Here is a 27,780-nt window from a genome sequence, read left to right as displayed (position 1 = left end):
ACTTGGCGATGTTAAAGGTGTAAACAATTACAAGTAGTGATTTGATTGGGGGTTTTTGCCCTACGAAAACAAATAGCTAGTATTGTGAGCTGGAAAATATTGGTTCTCCTTTTCATTTAAATACTTAGTTTCTTTCAGTACCTTCAATGATAAAATGATGTAGCAAAATGTATGGCTGTGTTCAGCATGGGGTTTTCTTTCTTCAGTGATGGTAATTGTTGAGTGGAAAGCCAAAACAGTTTATCATAATCAAAAGGAAAAGGAAACAAAAAAACCCATGTCAGCAGGCAGTTTGACCTGGTCCTGCAACCAGTGGGTGTGGGTCTCTTCCTTCCCAAAAGCAGTCTTCCCCTTCTGGGTCTCAGCTATTCAGTTTATGTGCCTTTTCAGAAGCACCTGTGAAGGGACAGAGGGAGCTGACATTGAGGTAATGTTAACCCCTTTGTAACTGGGAAGAGGCCGTTATTCTCTGCTTTGTTGCTGTTATAACATATTTTTATGGCAGTCATTAACCTGCACATAGCATCTTATGGTAAGCTGGAAGGCAGCATATTCCCTCTGCTCTCACCTTGCCCTGTCTTCTGACTCCTGTACTGAAATCTTAAGTTGTGTGTTCTCTGCTTGCTTGCTTCCTTTTGCGTATGTGCATGTGAGAAGGACATCAGTTCCCCGTTTTGTGTTTTTTCTGTAGAGGAAACAGGCAAGATCTTTAGAGGACCTGAAGATTTCCATCCTTAACTTTTCTGTGTTGCATAAAGCTTAAGGAGTTTGGGGATGCATAGGATTTTTTAGCATTGAAGATAAGTCTTTTAAAATAAAGAAATAAAAAGGATAGTAATTTTTGTTAATATATTGCAAGCACTTAAATGCTGATGATTTTACAGAACACTTGCAAAACTGCTAAGTGAAGTAGGAAGGTGTTTTTTGGGAAAACTGTGTGTGTTCCACCATATAACTTTTTGTTTTGTTTTTTTTTTTTCCCACTTCGGTTACTCGGTGGGTTTCTTTTTTTTAATTTGGTTCACTACTTCTGCATATTTTACTGCACCCCCCCAAGGCAAAAAAACCCCAAATATATGTCCTTTATTTGTCTAAAGGAATAGCATTTTTTCTGTAGGGATTTTTTTGTTTGGTTATTTTTATTATCAGGTTTTGTTTTTGAATACTTACTTGTGCTGCTGTTAAAATAAGTGGACTCAAGTTCTTTGCAGTTATAAATAGGTTTTTGTTTTAAAGAACTTGTTGCTGTTAATGTACAAGGCATCTTTTCTAGGAAATATCTGGCTGTATTGGCTTAAAATGGTTATTTTTGTAATTGGAAACTTAAGAACTTTTGTCAGATTTCTGTTTTTTGATGTTGTACAAGTTTAGTAAGTGATGTATAAATAAATTGAATTTAGGATTTTTTGTTGTAATGGGACCACAGAAAGGTTAGTTGATTTGTTTTCATTCTTGCCCTGGCAGTTAAATGTTTAACTAACCAAGAGGTTCCTGGAAAACATTTGAGGAATGAAGTACAGTTTTCTACTGTAATTAGTGCTTCTCTCCAAAACCAGTCATTGGTGAGGTATCAGCTTGTTATTTCTAAGCAGTACTTACTGAATATGGCAAACGGTTGTGTGCCATGGTACAGTGTACGGAACTCCAGGCTGGTCTTCAGGAAGGCCTTTGGGCGGTAGCAGTTGGAACCAATAATGGGCTGGTGCTTAGGGATATGGCTTAGTGGTGGACTTGGTAGTGTTAGGTTAACAGTTGGACTCGATGATCTTAAAGGTCCTTTCCAACCAAAACGATTCTATGATACTGCCATTTCACATGGGAGTATTAATGCAGCTGGCTCTCTGGAGGGCTCTCTCAGAAATAAGACACTGTTCAGCACACTGCCCTTTTCAGCAAAGCATTTCAAAACGGCCCTGAGTACTTGGGCTAAATTCCAGAGAAGAAACCGCTTATTCAGTACTGCAAAAAGGTTTAAAAGACCCAAAACCTATGAGGATGGAAATAATTAGATTTTAGTTTCTGCTTCATCTTTGTGTGCTTCCTGAACACAATATTGTGTTCACCTGGGCTACTGACTAGCTAGACAAGAGTCTCTGAATGGAGATTGTGTTTTTCAAAGTCTTAGATGTTCCCTGAAACATCACTGAATGTGGTCTAGTCCTATCTACACGAACCCGCAGCTCACTTGTAAGAAGAGAGATGTTGTAAACCACTGTTAGTGCGAGTTCAGTACTGGAAACCAAGTTTTTGTGCTTGTAAAATAGTTGTGAGAGCCCATTATCCCAGTAGTACATACCCAAATAATGTCCAGCCATTCTGTGTTGCTGTAAGGTGGTGAACTTACTTATGTCTCTTAGTATAACCCCCTATGTGCATGCGTGTACATTTTCATTTATCAAGAAAACCCTCTAAAACCCGAGTAGTATATTTCTTTAAAGCCTGCTGCCTATCATAAGTATTCAAGGCTTAAAAGAATCATAGAATAGAAATTGCAAGCTATTAAAAATGATACTATATCTGTATATTTGTTTAGAAAATCAGAATCAGTGCCCACATATCTCAAGCTTCCTTTCTTTTTATAAAAAATTGACTATTTTACTCATCTTTGTATTACCATATTTATTTATTTTACACCACTATTCTAAAACAGGGACTGCCATGGTGCTACTCCTTGTTTGATGTGTTGTAATGTGGTACTGATGTCCACTTAGTTACTCTTTCAAAATAATACCTGCAATAAAGTGCCAGTATATCTTAATAATGCCCTTATTAAAAGAGAATGTACCTAAGCAATACAAAGGTTGTACATAATGTCTTGGCCTGGTATCTGAACAGGAGGCACTACTGTGTTAAGAACATGGTGTTTAGAAGCTGAAATCCTGTCAACAGACTCACGAATGAGCTTTTTCAAGAGAGAGAGATTGTGTGTGGGATTTGCTAGTTTATAGAATTGAATGAACAAAGAATAAGGCAAAAGGGTGGTTTATGGGTATGCAAATTCTGCCCCTTTCTACAGGTAAACGGCACAGTTCCCACTTTTTAAAGTTAGGAAAGTGACAGCAGTATTAAGAGAAAGCAAATGCATTTTGTTGCAGCTTCAGCCACTGTAATATGTAGCAGAGAAAATTGTTTTCCAGATGTAATGTAACTTTCATGCTGTTAATGGATACTGACCTCAGGCACAGGGAGAGGCAATGCCTCTCTGTAACTGACCTGTAGCGTGGAGCTACAGCTTGGTCTCTTTTGCTGTTCTGTATGTGCTCTGTCTGCTGCCTGCTATAGTTTTCATCCCACTGAAATTTAGTTACCTTGTATAGGCTAAGGAGCCTTGCATTCAGACTCCTTCTGTAGTTGCTAGAAAAAGAGGGAAACCTTCAGTGTGATTCATCTTCAATCTAAATAGATGTGCTGAATCGGCCTCTCTAGGGAACCTAAAGGAGTAATTCAGGTTAGATAACTAACTTCTGAAGTTAACAGGATTAATTGCATCCCTGAATTTTATATAAGAAATCCATCTTGGGTGCCTGAAGTGAGTAAAATCCATGTTTGGGAGGATATTTGGGATGGGATTAGAAGACAGGTTTATAGATCCTTCAAAGTCACAACGCCTATGGCGTTAGAAAGTTGGGTAAGAGTTGAATTGATTTTAAGATCCAGTTTGAGCACTAAATTCAGGAGTTCTAGTGAAGAATTTACAACATTTTTCTTCAGTTTATACATTCCTTTCCCTGATCAGTTGATTTAAATTTTTACATTTGCTGGTCTTGAGCTACTGGATCAAAATAAGAGTTAAATACTTTCCTTTCAGTTGTCCTTTTGCAAGATAAGAAATTAGCTGATACTGATAGTGTGTTCCTATTCTATGTCATTGTGCTAACTGAAAATAGTTGTGGGAAAGCGCTCAGAGAAAACTTTGTTACTGTTGTATTGTGTTACTGGTAAGTCATCTGTACACCCTTCTGTAATGGTGTATGTAGTTAAATGAGCCAGATTCCAGGTAAGTGTGCATGTAGTCCTTCCATCATTGGGTTTCTTCTTTACATTTTAATAGATGGTCATTCCTGCACATCTAAATAGTAACTTATGTTTTGTCTTCTCAATTCCTAGAGTGTGGAGAAGAGGTATATTTTTCAGAACAGTTTGTCTAGAAAAAGTACTAGTGAGTACTGCATTGTAAGAGAAAATAAATAACGTGTAATATTATACATCATTATATATGAAAATGCATGGATGTGAAATTTAATCAGTACAACACTTCATGTAAGTGTCACGCAAGATCTTGCTACGTGGCAAAGAACGTGAGGTCATTTTGGGTAGGGGATAATTGGGATTTGGAAAAAATGTTCAAATACGTGTTCAAGTTGCTATAGAAGTTGATCATTGACCCTAGTTATAATTGAATTCAAAACTCCAAGTCTTGACTGTAGGTCAAGCATCTCACAGCAAAAGAGGTGTTCTTGGAAGTCATTTTGAAAGAGATGAAGATGAACCTATTCATAATTCTCATGTATTTATGTACCTCTTACCAACCTGAATTTTCTTCCTTTCTAATTGAGGGAAGAAGTCTCACGTTTGTTGTGGGTTATTTTGGTCTGTGTCTCTTTTCCCCCATCCCCTCCACCCCGTTTTCTGAGATCTGCCTGCTGTAACCTTTCTTTCTTCCCCACACCCTCCACCACATATATTATAAATCACAATAAACCAGTCTTAGAAAATTGATGCAGATAGTTCTCTCTAAGCAAAACATGTCAAGCTGTACTCACATAGTCCTTCAGAGTGTGGATAAAATCAGGTCTTGAAGTATGCTAAGCAGGTCAGTCATGCTGGTATCAGCTGAGTTTAGAAGAGAGGCTGAGTTTAGAAGAGAGCCAAAGTCCAGAGTTTCCTGTTGATAGAGTCATAATCATAATATGGATAACCTCTGGTTCAGTGTTACAATTGATTTAATCCTGAACAGATGTTGGAGAAAAAAGGAGTCAGAGAAGGAACACAGCAGAATGCAGCATTACTCTTGCATAGAACAATGTGTTAAAAATAGTATCTGTGTATATATTACACATACATATGCATACACATTTTTAAGAACATGCACATTGATAATCTCAGATTATGGAAGTGTGAAATACCATGGTCTGTCTGTATCTTGACAGAAAGATAGCATTCACTAGTATATGTAGTAAATTTCTCATTTTTTGTGGATCCTGACCTTAGGTAGAAACCTGTCTTCTATGTGTTTTTGTGGCCTAGGGAGTGCATTGAGAAAGAAAGGTGTCCAAATGGAACAACGTTGCACTGACAGTCCATCAGTCTGTAGTTACAGTTCCATTTTACAGTATCATCAGCCTCTTTATTAACTTCAGATGCATATACAGACTTATAGGCATGGCTGCAGATGCAATAGCAACTGTTAATAATAACACATATATTGTAGAATCTACATTTTAAGATCTTAGCTAATTTTATATTTTGAAAACTTTAAAGAAAAATGTGGATTTGAGGTGGTAATACAGCTTCTCAGTTTGTAAGCTGTATTTGTCTCCTCGTTTTCCCAGGGCATCTGTGAAGTGATTGGCAGTAACATAATTATATACTGTTTACATAATGGGATTACAGAATGCTTTCTGGTTTTCTTAAGAGTAGACATTTCTTGTTGTATACACCTGCTTCTTGTTCTCTTAGTCCGGGGAGTACGCTTCAATCTGTAGGCTGAACCGGGAGTGTTACAACCATATAGGGTTGAGTAGATAAAAATGTTACATATGAGCTAAAGGCTAATAAATTAGTCTTCACATGGAAGGAGTTATATAAGGTTAAAAAATAAGTGCCCATAGGTGAGAATACTTGAGCTTAATGATATGCATTAAAAAAACCTCACCTTTTGTTTACTAATTAAACTTCATAGTGTACTAAATGTGGACTTTAAGTCATCCTTTTTAGAGTATTGGCATTCTTTTAAGAACATGTAAATTGATGACTACAAAGTGAAAAAGTATTATAAACTACCTCAGAATATCGGTGTCCTGAGATACAGGACTTAATCCTCTGTTATGGTGCAATAAACTTCATTTTTCTTGGATTGTGGTTAATGAATGTAATGGCAGTCTCTCTATCATAGGTTATTATGTCACAGGTAATGATCTTCACACAGACAAGTTTCCTTCAGTCCTTGCTCCTAGGTATTGTTTCCTTTAAAATTACATCTGGTAACTCCCTTTGCTTTCAACTTCTGTCTTGCAAATGTTCTCTTACCTTTTACTTATCTTTATGTCATGTTAGTCTTGTCCGTTTGCCATACGTATTTTGAAATAAATACTGTTCATGTTGAGACAGTTCTGAGGGCCCAAAGCAACCAGATATCGCCCTGTGTTGGTTGATACTCAACTGTGGAAGTCTCTGTTGGGCTCAAAACTCTTGTGCTATTAAAAGACTTTGGAATAGGGAAGAGTGTCATGGGGATGTAACACTCTTGAGGAATTGTGATCTTGTTATGTACAAACCTTTTAATGTTTTAAAAATCTACTCAGGAGCAGTTCTCCTGACATCGTTCAGATCTTTAGGCTGTGATGTCCAAGCATGATCCAGCAGAGCAGAAGTCACAGAATAATTTGTCCAGTACTGCCTGTATTCTGGGGCCTCTATCTCCCTGTTCTTCTTTTGTTTAGGGTCCAGAGTGGGTCACTGAAGTACTTTTCCACAGTTTTTTAGTGTCACTTTAATTTATGGAGTGTCTGGGATGAGAGAGTGGCTGCTGTTCATTCTCACGGTGTCCGATTTCTGACAGGTGATAACACCTGGACAGAACATGTGCATGGCCAGAGTGGTCTGCGGTCTAACTCACAGAATGTGCTATAATAGTAAGAAGTCAGTATTTGATTAAAAATAAAATGGGTGTGGAGTGCAGATGAAAAGCCAGGATAGTACTGGGTTTATATCCTTCCTGTAGAGGTGGTTTAAAAATCACATCTTGTGATTGTTGCCAACTGTGGGGTGTGTCTTTGGTGAACGTATTGAATGCTATGCAGAGTTCTAAATGAATTTACTAGGGACCATCTGGCCATGTTTATACAAGTTTGTTATGATCCCTACTCTGCTATATGGTATTTAAAATATTTTTTTCTACTTGCACTACAAGACTTGTGTTTTGAGTTAATATTATAATGTTAAGACTAAGGATGATGTTGCACTTTTATTTTTATTCAGTGTAAGATGTTTCATGAAAATCCATGTTTGTAATCTAATTTGAGGCAGGACTTTCTTCACAGCAGGATGTGCCCTTGTAGTTGGCACAGGTTCACAGGACTAACCAAAGTCACCAAAGGGCTGTTGCTTTTACATGATTGATGCTTCCTCTGAGCAGTAGTGGCCTGGGAACTCTCTGACATGGGTACCCTGTGTTCAGTCCCCTGCGTGCTGTGGACAGCCTGGCTGAAGCTGTGATTGTGTGTGTTATCCTGGCTTTAAAAGGCTTCTTCCTGCTTTCCTAAGAACCATCTCTTTCTGTCTACCTGTTACTATTTGCAAACAAAACGGTAATCTTTGAAGTGATGCTGGTCATTATTAGTAGGTAGCATTTGGGCAGATGTATTTGATACGGCAGTGCTGGGCAGCTGTTAGCCTGCTGAGCTGCATAGCTGCCATCCTGGCCATGGCAGCATCGCTTCTGCTGCCCGGAGAGGAGGAAGAGGGTGAGGAGCAGAGTGACAGGTCTGAGCTGGGGTTTCTGGAGAGCTCCTTCTCAGAGCAGCCTCACTCAGAGCAGTGCCATATCTGGATTTAAAAATGTATGTCAGCAGTGGGAGAGGATGCAGTGGGTAGGCTTGGCTTACTACGGACCTGGCCTCTCCCTGGAGATCGCCGGGGAGTTTACCCCAGTCAGCTTCAGTGGGATGTCCTCTCCTGCATCGTAATGAGGAAGATGGGTCATGTCCGTTTAAGATTTCCTTTAGAAAAAGAGCTCCTGCACTGTGAGGCAGCGTATACTGCGTTAAATTGAGAAGGAGAACAGATACTGCAGAAGCTACACTTTCTCACTCTGCTGAGAAGTGTGTCTGTGGCTGGCCATTCTCATGGAGGATCTCTCCCAGTACACAGAAGTTTTCTCACAGCTTGATTGTGCTGCTTATAATCCATATTTTATGTTTTAGTGACCTAGATGTAATTCTATGTTGTTAGTCTCACCTGAATTTTGTAATGGTTTTCAGTGTGTTTAGTGGTTTTCCATAGCAGTTTGTAAGCGGCAATAAATTAACAAATTTGCCTTATACATGCGAATGTGTTCAGGACCTTAAATTAAGCATTAGTAGCCTTCATAGGATTATGTTGTAAACTTCGGAGAAATATGAGGAAGTGGATTCATGCTTACAATTTAAAAGAACTGCTCTGGATAAAAAAAATCCTCAGAGTAAGATTAAACTCTGGATATGTACTAATCCTATTGTCACTATGGTGACAATAAAACCTTAAATCTCTTGTTCTTCCTATTAAATATATCAGTATATCAGACATGATGTTTATCAACAGGAAACTCAATACTCTTTTTTTTAAAAAAAAAAAAGGCAGCAAAAAGATGATGATGTAAAGCTTTGTTCAGCCTCAGTTGGAAAAGAGCCCATATATTACTGTTATCAATCTATTTCTTGTAACAAATAGGTGCTCCATTATTAAAATGAAAAACTTTTTGTCTATCTTCCTAAAAAAGCACCATGTGAACATCTAAGGCCCATTAAATGGTACTTATAAAATGTCTGCTCTGTGCACACTGCTGCTTATTTTATTCAAGTATGTGAATTGATAAGTGCCGCTAACTGCATCTTAGATGGCTGTATTCTCTTTTCTGAGTTTCCTATCTGTAGTCATTAGAGAAGGTGACCTTGAAATCTTATACTCTCATCACAGACTCAAGGTTGAAGGGTCCAGTTCTGGGGACAAATAGGAGTGCAGATTATTTTTTTTTACAAGCTATTGGTTATTGTTTAATTTTAAACTGTCAAATGTGAAAGATGTTGCAGTGAATTTCTCACTTGAGTGCCTGTACTGAAAAATGTTCGCAGTAACTTATAGTATGTTCTTGGAGTTAATGAATTCAGAAGGATGGAATAGGGGAAAAACATTCAAGAGCCTAAACTTCAAGAGGGAGAAAACAACCTGCCCTCCTTTCTCCCTGCTATCGTTCTTTAGCTTCTGTCATAATAGGAATTAATATGAATAACAAACATATGTATGGAAGAGAGAAAAGTTATACCATTAACTTGTTCTTTGTTTTTAGGTTAACAAAGCCCTTGTCATTTGCGGATTGTGTTGGGGATGAACTACCATGGGGATGGGAAGCCGCATATGATCCTCAGATTGGTGTATACTATATTGATCACATCAACCGTAAGTATTTTTCCATTTGCCATATTGATTATTTAAGAAGGCTCATCACTTTCCTAAGAAGCTTTTAAAGCATGACTGGGAGTAGTGAAAGATTTATTGTGAGAGAAGTGTAGTTAAAGTAACAATTTTTGATTTTTCAGTAGACAAAATACCCCATTTGTGTGCATGGGTTTGTTGGGGATGATTGCAGGTGTATTATAGCTGGCTCAAAATTATTCCTATGGCTCTTCATCTTTTGCTGTGGAAGAAGTCCTTGTAATGTGTAGTAAATAAAGATGCTTTACATCTGTTGGTATCTGTAAAGTGTATGAAGTTTGGCCATTAAATATTCAGCAATGCACACTGGTGGAGATAGTCTGATAAGAGTAACAAAAACTGGCTTCAGCCTAACTACTGAAAGGAACTGTTGTAGATAAGGTAGAATGGAATGTGGGGGGGGTATTTGTAACTTGTATATGAGGTCTGGCAAATGTACTGTAGTTCTAAGAATGTTGTAGAATACATTTCAGGCTATAAATAATGCTATATTTTGTAGTAATTGGAAAGGGAATGGGGAATCAAAATGATGGGGAAAAATTGCCCTTTGGTATAACATTATTGGCTTTAAAAGGCTTACAAGAAAATCTGCTGATACAAAATGACTACATCTGTTTCTAGATACATTTTTAATTGCATGGGAATTATGTCTAAACCATACAAAACTATATCAAATTAACATATAGTTATATGAAATACAATGCTTGTTAGACTTATTGAAATGAATATACTCCTGAAAGCATTTCTGTCTTTTTATGTGTTCATTACTCCATATTAATTGATACCTTTTTCTATTTCCTCAGAAATTCTTTTTAATAACATTATAGAAGAAATTCCATTTCAGATTCCATTCAACCTGAATATAGGTGCCTGCATCTGTGTTAGCAGTGCTGTGTACTTAAAAAATAGCAAGGTGTTTATGACCATTTGAGATGCTTTAGGTTAGCAGAGACAACTGCACAGGGTCAGTAGATACGACATGGACAGTAATAGACTGATGGTCTTCTGGAACAAAGGTGGAGATGAGGCTCATTAGCCTATGGCATCTCAAATGTCTGAGCAACTCTGAGGTGTCTAAGCTGCTTTTGTAGTCAATAACTGTCTAGTCAATACAGCCAATGTAATGTAAAGTGTGATGGAGCTGCCTGGTTGTGTGTCTCCTTTGAAGATGAGCTGATTTAAGCTCCTTTGGTTGGGTTGGACTGGAACTCTGATAACTAGAATGAGACACTCGACATCTACTGTGTTTATTAAACACCTGCAGATAGACACCTAATCTTGAACTGAATCACATCCAGTTACCTCAGTTGGGGTTTTATAGCTCTGCTTTATTGGAATAACGAGAGTCCTCCGATCTTATGTGTGGTGTTAAACGTTTCTGAACTTCAAAAAATAGGGACATACCTGATGGAATTCAAAAGGTGAAGAAAGAAAAGGATTTGCTTCTGAATTAAATGCTATTATAAAAGGAAACTTGTCTTTAGCTTCTGCTTTGGCCAAAACAATAGAACTTAAAGCAATAAAATTTTGAGCAGGCAATCCTCATTTCTGGGCGTTTTGAAAGTGCTTTCAGATAACTGCTCTGATAATTGTGCTCTTTTATTCCATACATGGTCAAAATTTGTAATCAGTTCTAAAAATCTCAGCCTTTTAGTTTTGTTACTTTTTTTGAGAGAGAGATTAAATATTTTCCTTATGTTTAAATGCTTTTTCTGTGCATTGAAGGTGAATTCCTGAATATTACAACCTGATTGTGGGTTGAAGTTCTGCTTCACACATGTGTAAAATGTTGAGGCTTGAACAGCATTGTCTTGGAATTCTCTTGACTGTTGTTAATGCACTGCAAACACTAATAATATACTGCAAGCCCTAATGCTTCACTTAATAGAGAAGAGTTGTGTATATCCATCCATACACATGTCTTTCTGTGGCCAGGGCAAATAACTGTGATTAGCTAGGTTTCTTTATATTATGTTAATGTGTATGATGGATGACAAAGTGGTGTACCTTGGTGTACTTAAAGTGGTTTCCATCCATTGTTTGGTAGTGTATTTGGTTTCTGTTATAGTAATGTATGTGTTGCTTTGTAGCAATTTCAGTGAAACTTCTTATTTTGTAAAGTATATTTTAGTTTCGTACGCTGTATTTTGTACGCTGTTTTGGTGAGAGTACTCTTGAGTTGCTGGGAGGTAAACTGCCTTATAAGCAGGTCACTTGTCTGATGTGCCAAATGGGGAGATGATAACTTCTACTTAATCTGACTGGGGTACATGTGTTGTTTTGATGCTATTGAAATCTCTAGTGTGGAGGTCACTAAGGGGGTAAAAGCCTTTCTAGAAAGCAGTTTTGCACCTGCTTGCTGCTTTATTAGCAGTGTAATAATTCAGATCTGTTGAGTATGCTTTTTGGATTTGAACTGTTAAAATTCTCAGTCAGGACAGCGGATATGTTAGAACGAGGAAGACTACTATACTGTTTCACCTGTATCGACTACAGTTTTGTTAATTCTCTCTTTTACTGGTCAAAGAAGCCCAAGGAGGGAGAAAAACTGCACCCACTGCTAGGAGAAGGACCAAATGGATAAATGTCTGAAAACCAGGTTGGGTAAAGCTGAATTTCAGGACCTGTAAATGGCAGCATGAGGGGTAGCACCTTGGGAAGAAATCTGCTGCCATGTATTAGGTAGGGAGAGGTGACGACATTCTGTGTTCACTGCCTTCTGGCTGGATTTATTTGAGCAATATGTTTGAGGGAAAGCCCACTGATTCTCTCCTCTTGCATCCCATAGTTAATTATTCTGAACAGCTTCTCTATTATCTGTCCTTTTTTTAATTTCTTTTTCTATTATTGTTCCTACTGTGCGCCTCTGTACAAAGCTACATTTGATACAACTGAAGTTTTAGGTTGTTCACAGGACTCTGGAGCCGTTGTACTAAAACTGGCCAATCTTGTTACGTTTCTCAAACCAACCCAATAAGCTGTAAGCAGCATGCTAGACCTTGGTGCAATAGACTGTAAATTCAGAAGGTCTTACTCATGGTTGTTCCCTCCTTTTCTGTTAAAAACCGAAGACTGCAAATGTTAAGGGTGGAATTTCCATTAGTGGTCGGTGTGGGACTTATTCCACTCCTCTTGGGGGTGGATATTGGCAAAACTCCCACTGATTTCAAGAAAGCAGTACTAGACCGGACCTTGCAAAGTTCTGAAAATTCTGCCAAATTTCTATAATGTCAATTCTTCAAAAATTATTTAAATCAATAAATCTTTAAAAAAAAAAAAATTCACCATGTGCATAATTAGTTGTCTTAGTCCTTTACCTTGCCTTCTCCCATACAAACCTGAGAAAAGCCTACTTTCCTTAACTGCCAGTGGAAACTCAATTTCTCCTCCACAGAGGGGTAAGAGTTGGCTGTGAGCAGTCTGCAATTGTAATACACTCTCTGGCTTGAGGAACTTTTGGTGTCAATGTGTTTAAGTATAATTTGGTTTTATTATCATCACACATTTTCCATAATTTTATATATTTTTATGAGGTTTTTTCAAATACAGTTGTTTTTTTCCTAGCTCTTACTGATTGCCTTAGAGCTTTCTCATGATCCTTTTGGATGATGTAACCCACTTTGAGAAACACCAACTGAGGTCATTACTTCATGAATATATTACCCCAATTAGGAGTTTTAATGTGATGCTTTCAGCTTCAAGGGAGACCAGATTACAGGCCATCTGGCAAGGCAGAACATGCATATGATGTGGGTAGCTAATACCATAAGAACTTAAATGCTTACCCTGTGGTTGAGTAGCTCCCTTTGTTAGAGGGATACTGAAAAGATATTATTTGGTGGTCAGGGACCGAGAAGTTCCTTTGTGGAGAATCCTTCTCACTGGGGTTTCAGAGAGTCCAAAGATTTTATAGCTTATGCTGTTCAGTTATAATCGTTATTTCATGTACGTACTTGTGTGTTCATCTCCTTCAACTGTCTAATTTGCTAACATTTACTACTTTTGCTAAATAACATGGCAGTACCAAAAATAACACAAACCTATTATTCCACTCTATTTCATATATCTACAGTCGAAGTCATCACTTTCACATTTTTCCAGTTCTTCTGCAGGGTTTTCAACATCAGACATTAAGTGGCTGAGATGCAAACATTTATGCTCCTAGAGCTTGGATTTGCAAACACTTTTAAGCTGATATAATCTCTGAAAGAATTGGTCCTGCTCTATTGCTACCTCTGGCCTTTTGTTCTGTCCCTGCAGTGTTTTTGCTTATGCTGGCATGAACATTTGCATGGCCAGACAGTGAATCAGATCAGGGAGCTGATTTGAGTTGAAACTAATCCGGTATTGAAAAAAAGAGTTGCTATTTGTTCTCTTCTCCACACCCCTATTTATGCAAGCATGAGAGGGAAGGTGACCTGGGGATATGAATGAACAGTCAGGTAGAAGGGACAGGGGACAGCTGCTTTTTGTGGTAGCACTGGTTAAAGGCATTTTGAAATGACGCCCTTGAACTTTCATTTGTTCCGTGCCCTGTGCAGGCTTGCCCGGAAGCGGTTTTGACTCTGAGGCTGTGATTTCCAGGTGCACATCTTGAGTGGTGGTGGCAGCTGAAGTAGCAGTTATTGCTTGCTCTGGTTCGTGCCTCCACATTGTGTCAGCGTGAGCATGTGTAGTAAACACGGACAATGGGGAAGCACTCTGCTTCCTGAGGTGTGTGAGTTGTCATTCCCCACCTCTTCTTCCCAGCTGCTCAGATTTTCTGATCTGGATCATTGCATGGGATGTGTGTAGATGAACAGCTATGGAGGTAATGGGAGCAAGAAAGGGAAGCTTCTACTTCTGCCTTGGCATGAGTAGTCTGAGGGAATCCAGGCTGGACAAGTTCTGCCTTGCCTTCAGCAGCCTACGCATTCCTAAATAACTTACCCCTTTACTTCCAGTTCTTATTTTCAGGCTCGGGAGTAACCAGACAAGTGGTTGTTTTCTTCATTGCATTGATCTAGTTAACCTATAAAGCACATACTCTGCTGTTAGTAATGTTTAGTGGCAAAGGTAACAGAAAGGAACTGAATGGCAGTATTTAAAAGATAAGGATGGGAAGGAATAGCTGCTCCTAGCCCAGTAGTATTTCAGACCATCACATCACTCTCTTTTTGCCACTATGTACTTTGTATTCAATATGATGATTTTTCTCCCTGCCCTCCATCCCCAGCACTTTTCTTCAAAACAGAGTTGGATGTCTGCTGCCTTTGCTTCTGCAGCTCCTCCCTACTTAGTGTTAATTGTCCACTTCGGAAGCATGAATGCACCTTTCCCAGAGACTGCTTTCTACCACTGTTTCATCCACAAAGAAAAAGAAAGGATAACGTGCCAGAAGGATAACATGTTCAATATTTCTTCATAAAAATCTCTGAATAAATCTTTCTTGGAAATCTGCTCATGCTTGCACGGTATAGCTGGAAAACGTGCTCATTTTCTCTCATTACTTTAATTCAAGCACAGAATTATTTTCTGGAAAAGTGAAGAAGGTGTCTGGAAGAGAGGAGGCATTTTTTGTGTGCAAGCTTTATAGCAGGAAACAAAACTGTAGAGAGCTTAGTTCAGAGCATACTCTGGATAACCTCATTTTCCTCCATGTCTCTCTTTTAGAACCCATATTCTGTCTTATTATGTGGTAGAATGTGATTGTCTTTGAGTATCCAGCAATGTATTAGATCATTTTTAAGACACTGTATATGTCATCTTGTTGGGCTGCATGGTCTTACTGAAACTGCTGTCTCTGTAATGTGCTATTCTTTATTTTTATGTACCTATTGAAAAAATATATCGGTGTGAAATGATGTAATACTTGTTTGTGAATTCTTCCTCAAATTTCTGGGTACAAATGGCTTTTTTTTGCTTTTTGAGTTTGAATGTAAGTATTTTTAAAAGGGGGTGGGGGGGGGAAGGAATAAGAAAAAAAAAATGCATTCAGAAAGCCTCTGGTATGTAAACAATAAAGTGCATTCCTTAAGCCAGTCTAGTAACACTTGGTTATTCTCCCTGAAACTAGTGCTAGTACATTTGCTCCTTTGCTGTTCATTAAGACTTGCATCTCCATTGCCTGCAATACTTGTTACACCAGCTGAAGTACAATGAAGTGATATTTGCACTCTTTTTTTCCTAGGTGAAAGCCAGTTTGTTTATCCAGAGACGTGGGATATACTTGTGGAATAAACATATCCACAGTGATTACGTAATGTTGTTGATAAAATTGCTTTCACCACCCACCAGCAAGCTAACTCACGTTATCTTGTGATGGCTGATATCAGACACCCTTTTTCCTCTTCTGCTGTTAGATGTCAAAGGGTGGTTGTTAATTTTGTTTGTGCCATCTTGAGATATTTTTGTGCGAGATACCATTGAAATCTTGACTCTCCTTCGCTGCGACTGGCCCCAATTTGGCTTGCCTGCAGCCCTTTTCCAGGGGCTTGCCCTCAGCATGCGGTACGCTGCTTTCCAGGTGTCCCCTCCTTTCAGAACCACCTCTGTGGAGTAGGATGTAATCCTGTCACAGCAAAGGGATTGGGAGCTGTTCAAAAACCAGCTTGGATTTAGCCTTGTGTACTTTCTTCAGCCACTGGTATTCAAGAGGGGGGGATCCAGAATATAGTTAGTTATTGGGTTTGGGGTTTTGCAGCCTGTGTTACTTTTGAAGGTGGGGTTCTGTTTGGTTGGAGGTAGTCGTCCTGCAATAATTATGCAAGATAACCAGAGATGTCAGGTGTAGTGGAGTTACGCTTGCAGGCAGAGAAATTGCCACCCAGACACAGAGTATCTACCTGGGTTGTGACAGCCCAGAGCCCAGCCAGCTGTGTGCAGTGCACTTCTACATCAGTCAGAACCACTCTCTTTTCAGGGCTCAGCCACTGCAGTTTTGCTACCCCTTGTCTTGTAGCCCTGGTTTCCAGATCAGGAAACTTTCCTATGAGTTGATATATGAGGAAGAAGGTGCATGGTATTGATGAGTAAATCCATACTTAAGATTCTAATGGATGAGTAGATCTGTGAGTAGGCTTGCTGCTGCCAAAAAAAGGATGTCTAGTTCCTTCCCCAGCTGGGTCGTTCTTCTTCCTTTATACTGGCTCATTGGACCTTTGGCAACATGGCACAACTCGCCTAACCTGCCAGAACACGATGTATCTGCTTTCATATTATCTTTTGGAGCCAGTGAATATTTGGGTGGGTTTAGTGCATCGAAAAGGCTTTGTGTTGAGTTGAGTGAGCACCAGAGGCTCTGCAAAAGAGAACATGTGAATGTGTAACATGGGGGAGTGTGGGTTGAGTTAACATGGTGGAAACCATCACTGCCAAAAAGGAAGGCTATTACAGCAGCTCTAGCTGTGGCACACAACACCCCCTTGCTCTCCTCCCTACAGATCTTAGGTCTCTGGTCCTCATTTCTAGCCAGGTCAACGAGTTTCTCTTGGAATAGCCTCTCTTCTGAGGTGGTGATTCTGCTACATTTACAAACTGGAATAATATGGGCATGTATTTAAACAGATGAGAGTTCTCTCTTCAGGATGACAAGTATAATGTCATGATTTTGTCTCTTGCTATGTATGTGTCCTTCTAAAGTAGCAATCCAGCATCTCTGGCATTTTTTTTTTTTTCAGTGGGACCCCTTGAGAGTACTTGTTCTCTGTGTTGCCTAAATGCAACGTGTCTGACTGAAGACGGCTTACATGTGGGTTGTTTTAGGGCCAATTGACTGTTATTTTGTTTGGCAAGGGGAGATGTTGGAAAACTATTGCTTCCACATATTGTTAATCCTGTAGTAAAATGTCCAATTCTCTCATGTCTAGCAGTAGGGCGTCAGGGAGCCGTTCCCTTCCCTGTGGGATTTTCTGCTGGGATTTTAATTTCATGTATTTTAGGGAAATACAATCTACTGCTGATAAGGTAATAGTTTCCTTCTGTTCAAGTAGGCTGTAAAAATTTGGCAGAGCTCCTTGATAGCAGGCAGGAACATAACATACGAAAATCTCATTTAAAAAAAATGGCATGCCTCACTATCGCCTCTGTCCTTTGTATGGGATATATCTTATGTATAACATTGCTGCCCTGGAAGCAAGTTCTAGCCAAAGGAATAAACAAAACTTTCAAGGAGTAAAGTCTGTCCTGGCAGTTTGATTTTGAGTTATTGTTTGGGCCAAATTCTTTGCTGAGTTTAAGTGCATCAAACCTGGCTGGCAGTGAGCCAGAAAGAGTGCATTTCATGAACAGCAGTATGCTTACAGCCAGCACACCTTGCTCTTCTGTGTTACAGGGCTGTGATCATTTCAGTGCACGGGAACATCCTTGGGTGGAGCGTGCTATCCTGCCACGTGTGCGCTTCTGCTGGGTGAGACCTCAGGTGTTTTCTGTCTCACAGAATTTCCCCCCAGCGTGGGTAGTCACTCAGATCTTTAAAAATAGGAGGAAATAAATTGCTTGTTTATAATTTTTTATAAATTTATTAACTACACACCTGCAGCAGTTTAAAATTAAATGGTTTTAAATCAAGATCTCTTAATAGAATTGAGTAATTTTGATCTGCAAGTGGCTTTGCTAAATGACACTAAAACCAAGTCAAATTAGGAATGTGTAACTTGAATATTAGGCGCACCACCATGCTCCTCTTTCTGTTACTAGGAATCATTGTGATTGGGTAGAGAAAGTTAATATTTAAAGATATTTTTAAACCTAAGCAGTGCTCTTGATAGAGCCTGATGTACAACTCGTAGTTGTTTAGAGATCCATTTTAAGGAGATTCCTTTAGTTCATATCTAAGTTTATGCCATGGAAATTTATGGCCAATATATCTTAGAATCATAGAATCGTCTTGGTTGGAAAAGACCTTTAAGATCATTGCGTCCAACCGTTAACCTAGCACTGCCAAGTCCACCACTGAACCATGTCCCTAAGCACCATATCTACATGTCTTTTAAATACCTGCAGGGATGGTGACTCCACCACTTCCCTGGGCAGCCTGCCAATGTTTGACAACCCTTTTGGTTAAGAAATTTTTCCTGATATCCAATCTAAACCTCCCTCTGGTGCAACTTGAGGCCGAACTTGACTATTGCTTGTTACCTGGGAGAAGAGACCGACACCCACCTCGCTACAACCTCCTTTCAGGTAGTTGTAGAGGGTGATAAGATCTCCCCTGAGCCTCCTTTTCTTCAGACAAACCGGCCCAGTTCCCTCAGCCGCTCCTCATAAGACTTGTGCTCCAGACCCTTCACCAGCTTTGTTGCCCTTCTTTGGACTCTCTCCAGCACCTCAATGTCATTCTTGTAGTGAGGGGCCCAAAACTAAACACTAAACACAGTATTCGAGGTGTGGCCTCACCAGTGCTGAGTACAGGGGAACAATCACTTGCCTAGTCCTGCTGACCACTTTCTGATACAAGCCAGGATGCTGTTGGCCTTCTTGGCCAGCTGGGCACACTGCTGGTGCATACTCAGACAGCCATTGACCAACTCCCCCAGGTCCTTTTCTGCTGGGCAGCTTTCCAGCCCCTCTTCCCCAAGTCTGTAGTATTGGATGGGGTTGTTGTGACCTAAGTGCAGGACCCAACAGTTGGCCTTGTTGAACCCCATACAGTTGGCCTCAGCCCCTCGATCCAGCCTGTCCAGATCCCTCTGCAGAGCTTTCCTACCCTCCAGCAGATCAACACTCCCACCCAGCTTGGTGTCATCTGCAAACTTACTGAGGGTGTGTTCTATCCTCTCGTCCAGATTGTTGATAAAGATATTAAAGAGAACTGGTCCCAATACTGAGCCCTAGGGAACACCACTTGTGACTGGCCACCAACTGAATTTAACTCCATTCACCACAACTCTTTGGGCTCAGCCATCCAGCCAGTTTTTTACCCAGCGAAGCATATGCAGGTCCAAGCCATGGGCAGCCAGTTTCTCCAGGAGAATGCTGTGGGAAACAGTGTCAAAGGCTTTACTAAAGTCTAAGTAGACAACATGCACAGCCTTTCCCTCATCTAGTAACTGGATCACCTTGCCGTAGAAGGAGATCAAGATAGTCAAGCAGGACCTACCTTTCATAAATCCATGCTGACTGGGCCTGATTGCCTGGTTGTCCTGTACATGCTGCATGATGGCACTCAAGATGATCTGCTCCATAACCTTCCCCAGCACTGAGGTCAGACTGACAGGTGTGTAGTTCCCTGGATCCTCTTTCTGGCCCTTCCTGTAGGTGGGTATCACATTTGCTAACCTCCAGTCAACTGGGACCTCCCCAGTTAGCCAGGACTGCTGGTAAATGATGGAAAGTGGCTTGGCGAGCACTTCTGCCAGCTCTCTTAGTACCCTTGGGTGGATCCCATCCGGCCCCATGGACTTATGTGTCTCTAAGTGGCGTTAGCAGGTCACTAACCATTTCCCTTTGGATTATGGGGGCTTCATTCTGCTCCCTGTCCCTGTCTTTCAGCTCAGGGGGTTGGGTATCTGGAGAACTGGTCTTACTACTAAAGACTGAGGCAAAGAGGGCATTACACACCTCAGCATTTGTTACTGTGTTTCCCCTCACATCAAATAAAGGATGGAGATTCTCCTTAGCCCTCTTTTTGTTGCTAATGTATTTATAGAAACATTTTTTTATTGTCTTTTACAGCAGTAGCCAGATTAAGTTCTAATTGGGCTTTGGCCCGTCTAATTTTCTCCCTGCATAGCCTCACGACATCTTTGTAGTCCTCCTGAGTTGCCTGCCCCTTCTTCCAAAGGTCATAAACTCTCCTTTTTTTTAATGAGTTCCAGCCAAAGCTCTCTGTTCAGCCAGGATGGTTGTCTTCCCTGCCGGCTCATCTTTTGGCACGTGGGGGTGGCCTGCTCTGGTGCCTTTAAGATTTCCTTCCTGGACTCCTTTGCCCTTCAGGGCTGCTTCCCAAGGGACTTTGTCAACCAAGCTCCTAAACAGGCCAAAGTCTGCCCTCTGGAAGTCTAAGGTGGCCGTTCTTCTGACCCCCTTCCTTACTTCTCCAAGAATTGAAAACTATCATTTCTATTACTATGCCCAAAATGGCCTCCAGCCATCACATCACCCCCAAGTCCTTCTCTATTCACAAACAAGAGGTCCAGTGGGGCGCATTCCCTAGTTGGCTCACTCAGCAGCTGTGTCAGGAAGTTATCTATCTTCCACACACTCCAGGAACCTCCCAAACTGTTTCCTCTCTGCTGTATTTTATTTCCAGCAGATATCTGGTAAGTTGAAGTCCCCCCAAGAACAAGAGCTAGTGATCCTGAGACTTCTCCCAGCTGCTTATAGAATATTTCCTGTCTCTTCATCCTGGTGGGGTGGTCTATAGCAGACTCCCACCATGATATACCTTGTTGGCCTTCCCCCTGATTCTTACCCATAAACACTCAACCCTACCATCACCATCCTCAAGCTCTAGACATTCAAAACACTAACATACAGGGCCACCCCACTGCCTCTCCTACGTTGCTTGACCCTTCTGAAGAGTTTATAGACATCCATTGCAGCACTACAGTGGTGTGAGTTATTCCACCATGTTTCCGTGACGGCAACTTTATCATAGTTTTCCTGCTGCACAACGGCTTCCAGCTCCTCTTGTTGCCCATGCTGAATGCATTGGTGTAGATGCACTTCATTTGGGCTATTGATCCCACCATGTTTTTGGGGGCAGAAGCCCTAATTCCTACATGACCATTTTCAGGTGCTTCCATGGTTTCTAACTCATCAATAACCCTTGCATCTCTGCTGTCACATGGCTCTCCATCCTCTACCTCCACTGAGATGGCAGACCGAAGGACCTCACTAGCATACCATCCCACAAACATTGGCATGCCGCCCCCAAGCTTATCTCTAGTGAGCCTGGTTTTATCCCTTTCCTCCTTGAAATCTAGTTTAAAGCTCTTTTGATGAGCCCTGCTAACTCCTCTGCAAAGATCTTTTTCCCACTTCGAGACAGGTGTACCCTCTGTCACCAGCAGGCCTGGTGTTGCGTAGATTGACCTATGATTGAAAAACCCCAAATTTTGCCCATGACACCAGACTCAGAGCCAGGTGTTGATCTGCTGGCTCTTCTTGTTTCTTCCCTCATCATTCTCTGCAACTGGAGGGATAGAGGAGAACACTACTTGTGCTCCTGATCCCTTAACCAGTTGTTCCAAGGCCCTGAAGTCTTTCTTCTTCATTTGCTCTACAAGAAACAGCTGAACTCTTAAATTCAGCTATCTGGTGATGCAGAAAGTGGTGGAGAGGTCATGCTCAGGGGGGTGATTTGTTCGTTCTCTACTGCTGACGATTGAAGTCCAGTTAGCATTTTCTAGAACAGATACAACTCTACAGCTCTGTCTAGTGTTCACAACCAGTGCTTGCACCTCACCTGACCAGTAGAAATAACATTACCCATCTGTCTACCTGGCAGTCTGTTTGTTGCATGATTCGTATCTGCTGCAGACAAGGTTGTAAGGCATCCTGTTGCAGTCACCAGTGGAAACATTTATCTGCCCTAAAAAAGGGATGAGATATGCCAAGTTTATTTTGCATCAGCTGTTGAATAATAAGAGTAGGAAAATGGATGTTCTTTGTGGTTTAAATCTCACTCTTTGGTTTAAGCATGAAGGGATTCACATCTCATTTTGAAGAGTTCAGCAAGCCGTTCCCTCAATGACGTGCATGTAACTATCCCAATAATATTCTTGTGTACACAAGTTTGACCTTAACAGCAGGTGCTTGAAACATTCTTGTCCAAGGAAAAAAATCCTTATCTTTGTGAGGCTTTACTATGAGAAGTATAAACATTTGTTTTTGAAAGAACTCTGCTTTTTAAAAAATTTTATTGGCTCTTGGCGGGTAAATGTGCTCGAATGAACATACTTTTCAAAGTACAGCACTACAGTACCAGAAATATTATCCATAGTTCTGTCTTTGGTTTTTTTTTCCTCTGTGGGGTAAACCTACGGGTTAGAATTGAGACAACTGAAAATTCTAGATGAACAAGCATATGGTGCTGATACACAGGCATGCATTTTTTTAATATATATATACATACGAACAACTTGTCAAACAAGTGTTATGCTTTTTTTGGGTTTTCTACTTCATAATATTTAAGAAGACATAGAGTGAAAAATACTCTAGAGCCTTCTCTGTTTGGTAAAAGTTGAGTAACAATTCCGGGATAGTCAGTCCAGTACTGCTTTGCTTTTTCCAGGATTATGTATTTTCACAACTGAGTGTTCATTCTGGAGTAAAATACATGCAGATAGAATTGGCTGAGAATAATTTGACCAAAGTACCTACACAGGCAAATACCCAAACCTCAGTATGCTGAAGTTACAGTGTGCAGTTTTTAAAATGCAGGGTCACCTTTAACTCATTTATGACTATCAGTATAAAAGATGTTAGCTCATATAATCATAGTATTGTTTTGTACATGCAGCTTGGAGAAGCAAAAAGAAAATGTTTGATTGTATTTGTCAGCAATACAAAAGAATCTGCTGTTGATCAGCTTCGTCCTTCTCTTGCAGTCACAAGGACAGGGCATCTGTAGGCCATGTTTTAGGACTCTGCAGGCTACATCTGGTCTTTGGGCTGCATGTTGAGCAATCCTCCCTTAAAACCTACAAGGCAATTACCTACAACATGCTCGAAGATGAGACCTTCCAATCTTGTAAGATTATTTGGTGGCTGCTGGTTGCACTCTTAAAACACAATCGCAACATAACTGCATTTATCCTATTTGATCATTGACCCATGAGAATCCTGCTTCATGCTCTTCATCCTGCTTCGCAAAAAAAGGACACCTCTGGAAACCAGCACTTCTTATCTTGTGTAAATAACTGTGAACGTGGAGGTGTGTTAAAGCACAACAGCAATAAGTGGCCACAGATAGGGACGAGTGTTGGCCATTTAGGAGAGAAAAGGTATCAATTTGCTTCTTTGTGTGCCCGATATCTTCGTGGAAAAGAGCAGATGGCTATAAATATGTTTGTGTGTCCATAGCTATAGTTAGTTTTTTGGAGAGAGTGTTCCTGTTGGGGTTATTGGAAAACCAACTGTGTATAAAGCTTCTCTGCTTTCATCTTTTATGCACCACACTTCGGTTCACATGATTTATACTCTCTATGCATCCATTGTGTACACCTAAGAAATACCTTTCCCAGGTAGAAATATAAAAGCTTGTCATGTTTGTAAATGGTGGAGGGGTCGCCAGCATGGAGTGTGGGGGGGTATGTGTATTTATTTGTTTCTAAAAACATCAGTCGTTCCATAGATGTTGTTAGTTTAGGAGTCTACAGGATTAGTTTTATAGGATGATGCTTTTTATTTGCATGTCTTTTGGCTTATGTGATAATAACACCAAAAAAGGCTTTTGAAAAACTGGTAGTTAGTCAGTATGGGAAATTGTTATTAACCAGAAGCTGTCCTTATCGGCTTTTGCTGTTACAAGATCTGTTTTCATATGTAGAGTTGAAAGAGTGCCTTCTCCCCAAGAGTGCACTTCAGCTACAGCTTAGAGCAATCAGGTTGGTTCTGCAGCAGTCCTTTTTTCCCCCCATGTCTTCAGCCATGTGTTCCCCCCCCTCCTTTGGTTCTCACAGTAAAGCAACTCAGAGAGCTAAAGTGGCAGAAATCTTTCCTCCTCCTTTTTGCAGAAAAATTCTGAAGTAAATACTTTGCACTTTAAATACTTTGGTACTGAATGTTACTTTTTATCTCTGTAGATCTATGTAGATTTATAGTATGTAACTTGCAAAGAAAACGCAGTGTGGTGCACGTTTGCATTTAGATTTCAAACTTTTCATGGCTATGTCTTATGAGAATGCTTTTGTACTTAGTACAGCTTTAAAGGAAGAATATTCATTGTACAGCTTCAAAAAGTGCTGAACTGAATCAGGAAATACTAATAAGATTGAACATTCAGCCTTAACTCTTTCTCTTTGCATGTTTATGTTAAAAAAACCCCATAAAAATCTTAAAACCTACAATTAGATTGATCTCATCATGTACTTTATTAATATACACACTACGTTATGTCTAATCCTCTTGTCTACACATTCTATACAAGTCTGTCTCCTGTGTGATTGCTGGAGTTAAAATGGTTGACCTGAAGCCCGTCGTGAATTAAAGGCCTGTTCCAGCCTTTATATTACCTGGGCAGTCAGTGGAAAGAAGTAGACACCTCAGAAAGGCAGTTTGGTCTCATGTGTCTTCGGCACCTGTCTTCGATAGAGTAAAGTGCCTTCTGAGGGCAGCCCTCTCTGTCTGTTGGCCATAAAAGAAAGTTGTGTCTTGGATCAGATGCCTAGCAGGGATAGGGATAAAGTTAGGTGAGATGATCTGGAGAGTTAATGTTCTGTTAGTTCAGTTACAGGGGAAAAGATAAAACTGTTTTCATAGAGGGAAAGGAGAGAGAGAACCACTATAAAACATGGATAACATATGGCTGTAAAAATCAATGAAGTGGGGAGGAGGGTGGTTGAAAAACTGTAATAGCTAAGATTACTTTTCATTTTTGTTCAGAAATGCATTCAATTTTAAGATGTCATTGAAAGGCTTTATTGATCCAATTACTCCCGAATACTCTGATGCAAAAAATGGTTTTTTTTTCTTGAGTTTTAGGATGCTATTAATTCAAGGGTGAAGATGTGGGAACGATCTACATAAGCATTTGCCCATTGTACCCTAATTCCTAATTTTGCAATTGATCTCTTAAATACTGTTTCTTACACTGTTGTGGCAAAGAAAAACTTAAATAGAATTGAGCATCTGCTTAGTAACCAAAGACAAGCTATGGTTTACACTTCTATGACTGTGGATTACAGGCAAAGAAACAATTTAATTGTCAATGGATTTCTGCAAAGGTCTCTTTAAATCCTTTCCTTTTTTCCTATAAAGAAACAACACAAATAGAAGATCCCAGGAAACAATGGAGACAAGAACAAGAGAGAATGTTAAAAGATTATCTTATGGTAGCCCAGGATGCTCTCAGTACTCAGAAAGAACTGTACCAGGTGAAAGAACAGAGGCTAGCACTTGCACTGGATGAGTATGTACGGTTGAACGATGCCTACAAAGAAAAATCAAGCTCCCGTACAAGCTGTAAGTACAGTAGAGAATACAATGTAACTTTGATCTGTGCCTTGCAAGGGGTCCTCTTTCTCTTTAGGGTGAGTTTTCAAGGTTTGCTGTGAACACCTTGTACTCCGGCTTTTTTAGAGATAGCATCCCTACTTTTTTTTTTAATATAAAGATATTCTGCTGGAGAGAACCCTCTTCTCTCTGATACAATTGAACTCCTTTGAGCCATGGTTTAGAGCAGGTGGCTCTGAAATCTGTCATGCAATTTGTCAGAACAAAATTCTGCCAAATCTAGGTTCAGAGTAAACAGGATCTCTTGCGCTTCATGGCTGTGTACTGATATGACCCTACTGTGTTGACAGGTGTCTGCAGTAGACCAAGAGGGAATTTGTTGCTGCTTTATAAGAATAGCATACAATAATTTTATAGCCTGGGTGCAGTGATCAGGGGTAAAGTAGAGATACATGTTTTGATGTTGGGCAAGGAACTGGCATGCAGTAAAGTGCTATCAGAGGCCTGTCGGTGGCCAAACATCTCTCTTAGAAGTAGATGGTGAGATAAAAGTAACAGGTACAGCTGTGAAAGAACTGAGTGGCAGACCTTGGAGGCTTCTGGATAAATCATCTTCTGCTTTCCAGAAATCTCCTTAGAAACTGAAACTTCCAGGAAGAGTTAATGGCAAGATGAGAACAGAAAGCAAGGGACAGAAAACCAGGGTGCTACTTTAGGATTGCGGGATAAGCAAAGGAGGAGAGATACCAAATAGTGGTAGGGGGGGAAGAAAAAGGGGAAATTTTGATTATTCATTAATTATTGTCATCCTGAAATGCTGACTACTCTATAGTAAATGATGTATTTTTAAAAAAATATTACATGTTTTTCTACCCTTTGTAGTTTTAGATCAATGTGGATTCATCAAGGAAGCGACTAATTAATGATTTAAAAGTACTTAAATATTTGTTCTTTTTTTTGTCTTTCTAAAAAAGTATTCTCAGGCTCCTCATCAAGCACAAAGTATGACCCTGACATTCTGAAGGCTGAAATCTCCACTACAAGATTAAGGGTGAGAGTGCTTAACTCATATTCATTTCTATTCTGTGTGCAAAGTTTATGACTATAGAATGCAAAGCTTGAAGTAGTAGAGGTATCTTGTACCCTAATACTGAAACCATTCAGATGTTTTTAATGAACAGTAAAAAACTTTAGGTGAAAATAGAAAAGTAGTAGACCAAGGTGAAATGCAGCCAGATTACTGTTTTTACACAATCTTTTTTCCATGAGAAATGCACCATTAGCTACATGAACTGCCTCATAAATTTCTGTTGGCTTAAAAAACTCTTTTCAATAATGGTGTGAAACTTTGCTCTGTTTTGTCAAAATGGAACAGTTCAGATCAAGAATGAAAGTTTGTTTTCACATTTTGAAATTGCTAGCGAACAAAAATCCATTATTTGGTGAACTCTGTTCAGTATGGTCACTAACAGACTCCATGTAAAGAACTTTCATTCACAGGTTAGTCTCTACTGAATTAATCTTGAATAAGGAGAAAATGGTGAGGATACATTTAAAACCTGTATAGGGAGTTCATTTATTTAAGCTGTGGCATATAATGCTCTATGGATAGCCTGGGCTTTCTGTAGTTAGTCATGAAAAAAATTAGATCAAACCATGCAGGTTAAAAAGACAGCATGTCCTTCGGTGAGGGCTGGAATACAGACTTTGCAGGAGCAGAAGCAGCACCAGCAACAGCAGTTACTCAGCTCTTCCATTGCCCCCTCCTGGTTTCTGCACAGAGCAGCACTCATAGAAGACTCTCTGAGAGTAACATCCTCCTTCACCTGGAGTAAGAGTTATGATTAGGAGTCTAAACAATTAATGTTTAAAAGGAACTGGGGAGTAGCTCATTAAAATTTTAAAACCCGGTATAAATCAGGGATGGAATACACTGTAAAACTGGTGTCCGGATGTTGCCCTCCTGACTGCTTGTTCACCTGTTCATCCTTACCAATCTAAATTTGTAATCTCTTATCCTTTAAGGGGAAGGGAGGGTGGTTAGTGAGAGAACTGATTTCAACACTGGAGGATGTGGGACGAAAAATTTTATAAGTTTAGTAGGGAGAATCAACAGCAGTAAGGACCCTGTCAGAAACAAGAATGAAAAGACAAGGCGAGAGCTTCTTTCTAAAATGAGTGGAGCAGTAACAGATGTTCGCTTTGGCAAGGGGATCACTAGTATATTTGGGAAATTAACAGTGATGTTGAAGAACAAAACACATGACCAAA

The 27,780-nt window shown here is 39.9% G+C and overlaps 1 protein-coding gene across 1 annotated transcript in view; it reads left to right on the top strand.

Moving 5' to 3' along the window:
• Positions 1-27,780, top strand: part of WWC2 (WW and C2 domain containing 2) — a 110,632-nt gene that overhangs the window by 23,372 nt on the left and 59,480 nt on the right. The window contains exons 2-4 of the mRNA XM_068402757.1: positions 9,266-9,375; positions 25,315-25,518; positions 26,484-26,560. Of these exons, the coding sequence (XP_068258858.1) occupies positions 9,266-9,375; positions 25,315-25,518; positions 26,484-26,560 (391 nt within the window). The remainder of the gene's footprint in view (positions 1-9,265; positions 9,376-25,314; positions 25,519-26,483; positions 26,561-27,780) is intronic.

This window comes from Nyctibius grandis, chromosome 6 (genome assembly GCF_013368605.1).
Source record: "Nyctibius grandis isolate bNycGra1 chromosome 6, bNycGra1.pri, whole genome shotgun sequence".
Lineage (NCBI taxonomy): Eukaryota > Metazoa > Chordata > Aves > Nyctibiiformes > Nyctibiidae > Nyctibius > Nyctibius grandis.
This window is presented reverse-complemented; position numbering and strand designations above follow the sequence as displayed.